The sequence below is a fragment of the Ochotona curzoniae genome, unplaced genomic scaffold (genome assembly GCF_017591425.1).
Source record: "Ochotona curzoniae isolate NIBS_2020 unplaced genomic scaffold, NIBS_Ocur_1.0 contig_3520, whole genome shotgun sequence".
Lineage (NCBI taxonomy): Eukaryota > Metazoa > Chordata > Mammalia > Lagomorpha > Ochotonidae > Ochotona > Ochotona curzoniae.
The window spans coordinates 32,424,703-32,430,702 of record NW_024465894.1 but is presented as its reverse complement, the minus strand read 5'-3'; the positions used below and the strand labels follow the sequence as shown (position 1 = coordinate 32,430,702).

General features: G+C 59.1%; 1 protein-coding gene across 2 annotated transcripts in view; it reads right to left on the bottom strand.

Annotated features, from left to right (window-relative positions):
- Positions 1 to 637: 637 nt before the first annotated feature.
- SMOX (spermine oxidase) overlaps positions 638 to 6,000 on the bottom strand; it is a 29,769-nt gene continuing 24,406 nt past the window's right edge. Inside the window, exons 4-7 of one of the 2 annotated variants that reach the window (XM_040981023.1) lie at positions 4,014 to 4,187; positions 3,090 to 3,861; positions 2,484 to 2,644; positions 638 to 1,107 (exon numbers count right to left, since the gene is read on the bottom strand). In XM_040981023.1, coding sequence (XP_040836957.1) covers positions 970 to 1,107; positions 2,484 to 2,644; positions 3,090 to 3,861; positions 4,014 to 4,187 — 1,245 coding nt within the window. In that variant the 3' untranslated portion in view covers positions 638 to 969. The remainder of the gene's footprint in view (positions 1,108 to 2,483; positions 2,645 to 3,089; positions 3,862 to 4,013; positions 4,188 to 6,000) is intronic. The other variant, XM_040981024.1, reaches the window with a different exon arrangement.

Here is a 6,000-nt window from a genome sequence, read left to right as displayed (position 1 = left end):
GTCTCCCATGTGGGTGCAGGGACCCAACATTTGGGTCATCTTCTGCTGCTTTCCCAGGTGCATAAGCAGGGAGCTGGATGGGAAGTGCAGCCGCCAGGGCTCAAGGATGTCATCCCAGAGAGAGGCTCAACAAAGGATCAGTCTCCCCTCCCACCTGCTCTGCCCCCACCCCTGCAAAAGGTGTCAGGTGCTAGGAACACAGCAGAAGGCAACTCATCACACATCCCCCATCCTCTAACCCCTGCCCCACAAATGGCCAAACCACTCACCTTCTCAGAAGCTCAAAAGTAGCCATAGCCGGAGGCCAAGAGACCCTGACCACTCAGGTACCTCTGAACTCGGGGTACAGCCATAGTCGGAGTCCCCTCCTGTGGGGCACTCTTTTAGCCCACGAGGCCTATGGCATGCAAAGGGCCAGCGGGTAGAGCCAGGCCATCCTAAAGGATGGGCAGGAGAGGTCCCCACTCCTGAGGGGCCTCCCAGACAGAGGGGCAGTGGCAGCAACTCAACGGGGCCAAGGGACACCCCTTCCTCCAGGGGGCCCAGTCAGCCCTTGCACCTTAGCATGGCCACTCAGATGGGGTGTGATTTAAAGACACATACAAACACACACACAGAGGCTGATGGAAACCGAAGAGAAGCTGAGGCACGCAGGAAGAGCAGCCTCGTTTAATAACAAAACCCAAAATCAAAGTATTGAAGGCACTTGCAGTGACAAGGGGGGAGGGGGAGGCAGTGTAGGGAAGGCAGAGAGCCACCACCAAGACACCCCGGGTCACAGCCTGGCCGGGAGAGAAGGAAAAGCTACAGGACCAGGTCTGAGCCTGGCAGGGTGCCGACGTGTCTAGAGAAGATTAAAAACCCATTCTATAGAGGGTTAGGAAATTAGGAGTCCACAGCAGCAGAGGGCAGGGCCCGGTGGTCACGAGTTAGTGGCGGAGAAGACGCGCCGGCCAGCGAGGACAGCCCTCAGGGTCCCTGCTGGAAGAGGTCTCGGTACATCTCAATGAGGCGGGCGGCCTCACGCTGGCCCGAGAGCAGAGCACCGTGCGTGGTGGAGTAGTACTTGCGGTGGGTGGCCTCCCCTGAGAACAGCACCTGCATGGGCTGGGCAGGGAGACACAGAGCGCGGCTGAAGCAGGGGCCGCTGCCGCTCTGTACGTGCTGTGCTTCCGCGGCACCAGTCCGTGCCAGCTGCCGCAGCTGACAAGCACCTGGCTTAGCAAGCTGGTGGCAGCCTAAAGGGTCTCTCAAGGACTTCATTACACAGCGGCTCTTTTAACTTCTGTCCCTGAGCACAACTCAGCAGGCCCACCAGTGATGGACAGAAATCTTTACTAAGTACAGGACTCCAGGGTCTGGGCTTCTGGTATGACCTAGCCCAGCCCCAGCTACTGCAGACAGCCGGGGAGTGAGCAAGCAGAGAGAAGAGATTCTCTCATATTCTTTCTCTTTCTCTCTCTCTCTCACACACACTTCAAATAAATAAACATAACTGTTTTAACATAACTCTGGGGCCTGGCGCGGTGGCGCAGTGGTTAAGGTCCTCGCCTTGCACGCCCGGGATCCCATATGGGCGCCGGTTCTAATCCCGGCAGCTCCACTTCCCTTCCAACATAACTCTGTTGGGGCTCTGACATTAACTGGGTGTACTTGTTAATGGGATCCCCTGAAATCTGTTATATGCTGGTCAAAATACACACTACATTTTTTTCTCTGAGCGTACAATTGGCATTAATTTAAGAAAGGCTGACAGTCTCAATTTCATTGTTTCAAATACATCAGGGAAGCTTATTTCCATTCAGGGCTGTCTAATGGAACATTATATAATGCCAAAAACACTCTGCAGCTACACACCCTGAATGGCAGCCTGAGCCTCCTGTGGCTCTGACATGCGCAAGCAGAGGTCTGAATTTCTGAGTTGTTGAGCTGCATTTAATTGCTTGCACTATAACGGCAGCTGACAGCTGCTGTACAGCAGAGGGGACGGCTCCGCTTCTGTAACCTCAGGAAAGCCTTGAAAGTTTCCACTAAGCCACAGGTGGTGCCAGCCTCCCAGATGGGACTCTGGGCCTAGTCCTGAAATACTGCCACTGCAGACCTGGCAATGCAGCCACGACGGCCCCAGTAGCTGCATTCCTGCCATCCATGCTGGGGACCTCGATTTTGTGCCCAACTGCCGGCTTCGGCTCAGCCCAAGGCTGGTTGCTACTGTAGGCACTTGGGGAGCAGACAGGTGAAGATGAGCTCGCTCGATCACTCTCTCTGCCTGTCCTCTCAAAGAAATGTCAAGAGGCGTTTCTCTCCAAGTTTCCATTTGGGTCCATTTCTTCCTCCAGATGCCAAGTGGAGTCTCTCCCACGGGGCGTGACTCCACCCCACCTTTCAGCACCCTCAGGGAGCCCTGCTCTGCCCCAGCCCTCGTGGCCTAGACTGGATCCGTACACAACACAGTCCTGGGCCTGGGAAGCAGCCACACTCACCGCTGTCTTGGAGCTCTCTGTGTAGGGGAGGGGCTTGGCCAGCTTCTCCACATCCACGCCACTTGAGCCCACCTGTGTGTAGGAATAGGAGCCTCGGAAAAAGGGGTTGCTGCCCCAGGCTGAGCGCAGGATTCGCCGTGGCTTGGGAATGTTGGGGTTCCCTGGTGGGCAGTCGGAAAAGAACAGGAGATGTAGAATAAGGAATGGCTGCACATCGAAGAGGTCCCCCATAAACGGACTACTGCCAGCCCCCTCCATGGCCAATACACCCTCCCTCCCCACCTGCCAAATGGACTACTGCCATCGCTATCCATGGCTTGCTATAGACCAGGAGCTGGGGGGGGAGGCCTGAGGATAGAACACAGGATCTACAGCCGTGTGCCCACCAGCACCACGTGACCCCAGCAAAATGCTGCACCATCCTCAGGCCTTGACTGTCCCATCTGAAGAGGCATTACAGATGGGCACGGTGCCCCTGCTAACCACAGGGGCCTCCTGTTAACCTCAGGAAGCTCCTGGGAGCCCAAGGTTGGGCTACAGCAGCCAGCAGTGACCACCGCCCAGGGATCAGGGGGCGGGAGGCAGCAGCCAGGCAGCTGAGCGCACCTGTGAACTGCCGCAGCATATCGGTGCAGATCTCGGCCACAGCCTCATCGTCATAGCTCTCCATGACGAGCGCCTCCTCCCCGCAGATCCAGCCACTGAGCACGTGGCCGTAGCGCTCCGGCGGGTAGAGCACATCAAAGCCGCAGATCTTGCGGTACCAGAGCTCGGGCGGGTAGGTGAGCGTGCAGCTCTCGGCCTCGTCCTCCCACACGAACTGCAGGCTGTTACATTCGGGGCCCCAGAAGGGCTCCTCGAACTCCAGAAAGATCTTGTCGGTTGTGCTGATGCCCAGGCGGTGGATGGCGGCCACCTTCTCGGAGGGCAGGCCTGGCCGGAAGAAGCTGGGGTACTGTCTCTTGAGCACGCCCAGGGACACGGTCACAATCACGTGGTCTGCTGGGACCACCTCACAGTCCTCACACTCCACCATCACCGGCCAGCACTTGTCCTCATCCTGCACTCCGCCCCCAACCCTGCCCTGGGGGCCCTCTCCGCCCTGGCTGCCCTCCCCAGTGTCGTGGTTGTGGTCACCCTCGGCACGGGGTTCGATCTCGGGGCCCCGGGTGCGGGCCGAGGCCTGGTCCCAGTGAATGCATCGGACAGGCTTTCCCAGCTGGATGACGTGGGCTGGAATGCCCTCGGCCAGCAGCTCCACGACCCGCATGAAGCCCGAGGGGATGACGTGGTGGGCGCCGGGGATCTCGGTCCACTCCCCAAAGGCACTCAGGGACACCTCATCCATGCTGTGAGAGCTGCTCTCACAGCTCTCCACCTGCGGGAGGACCCAGAGAGCCGGGTGACCCCAGGGGGCTGGGCAGGAGCAGGAACAGCACCCCAAGCAGCAGAGCCCTCCGGGTGGGGTCCCGTCTCCCCCAGGATCGGTCGTCCTCACTCCAGCACCTGGACACTCGACAGCCACAATACCTTCAGGTACTGTTGGATCATGGCGAGCTTCAGGCGCTTGGTGGCCGCCGGGTCATCGGGGTCGTCCCGGATACGGCTGCGCACCTGCTCCCGGGTGAACACCCCCACGCTGTTCTGACTCTCAGCGTTGACTGGTTTACCATGCCGGAAGAATTCCTGGGTCATGTTATAGACCTGCCAGAGAGACCCCGGGACACCTGAGCACACGCACCATGCCCTCTGCCCACCTCCGTAGCAAGGTCATGGGCACCCCCTTGCACTGGGGCTGTGCCCCCAGAGGCAGGGCTTGGGGTATGACAAGCTGCCCTGGGGAGCTGGCCTCCTGGCTGCTGGGCTCCAGCTCAGAACCCAGGAAACGCTTATGGGGAAGGGATCGCCCCTGGGGAGTGCTATGAGACAGAGTCCTCACGGGACCCTCCCACCCTGCTGCCACTCTGCCCGAGAGAACAGCCTGCAGCTGCACCTGGCCAGTGCTGTGAGTACAGGGAGCAAGAAGGCACCTGACACCGCCATGGCTGGGCCTGGGGCCGTGCAAAGCACTCCCTTCCTCGGGGCCACAAAGGCATTCAAAGGAAGAGAGGAGAGGGGAGGACAGAACACGGGAGGGATGACCCCACATTTCCCTGACAGACAGATGGCCCGCCGGGACAAGGTCCCTCACTCCCACCTGCCCACCCTGTCACACCCCCGACACAGGGCACAGGGCAGGTCTCCCTGAAGAGGGGAGGTCTGAGCCCCAGAGATCATTCCGCACACACTGACGAGACTCAGCTATACCCGACTGGGACAGTGAGCACAGGCCCTACAGCCCCCAGCTCCACCCACCATCGCACTCAGCCACAGAGACCTTCTAGAATGGGACCATTCCACCATGCTGTGCCATCGCGGGAAGAGCCAAGGAATGGTGAGATGTACCAAAGGACCCTGCAGAACCAGGAGACATCTGGGTGGGCAGTGGGGTGGGTGGCAGAGGAGGGGCAGGATGGAGGACAGACAGGCGTGTGCAGAAAGCTGAGGGTGCCTTAGTGCCATGGGGTGACAAGCCATGAGCTAGGCTAGGGGAGCCGACACAAACCACTGTGCCCTTGGTCCCTTCACAGCAACCCTGATGGTGCTACAAGCAGGTGGCTGTGTGACTCCTGCCACCAGGAGCCTGGGCTCCACAGCTCGGGCTAGGCTGGTGAAGTGGATTTGGGCCCCACCCACTCAGGGCAACCACCTCCACCCTGCAATCCAGACCTGGGCAGGCCCTGGGGCCCCGAAGCAGAAGGACCATGGTTAAGCCAAGCACCCCCCCCACCCCCGCCTCGACCCCCCCTCCTCCCGTCCCTTGATTCCCACCCCGAGAAGCATGCGTCAAACACATTTCTTAAGCAGAAGCTAGGAGGAAGAAAACAAAGCAACTTGTTGGTCTTCCTGCCTCCAGTCACCAGGTGTTGCTGGCTGGCCCGTAGCTGGAGGCCAGCAGAGTCTTCACCAGGGGCCCTTGGCTCCTCTCCACCTCAGGGCCCTTCCCTCCCACACTAAGGGAGGACAGATCTCAGCTGCTGAGGCCCCAGCACGTGGCGTAGGCAGAAGCCCACCCCAGCCTGACGGGTGACCCTCTGGCTAGCAGAGCATCACCAAATCTGAGGTTGACATCTGTGATGTCACTCAAGAAAAACAGGACAGATCAGTTATAACTAGACACCCCAGTTTGACCAGCCCTTTGCATTCGGAGCTCATTTAATCCTCCTTTCTACTGTGCAGTAGGTACAACCATGCCCATTTCACAGATGGGGTGGTGGTGTATAAGGCTCCTGAAGGCCACATCACCTGCCCAAGATGCCCCACCTCCTCCACCTGACGTGCATGAACACACTCTGGCAGAGGTTGGCAGACAGAACAAGCCCGGGGCCCACTGGTCATCCTCTAGAGGAGTCCACACTTGAAACCCTCAGAACTACGTGGAACTGACCCACAGTAGGAAGCTCAATTCTTTGTCTGG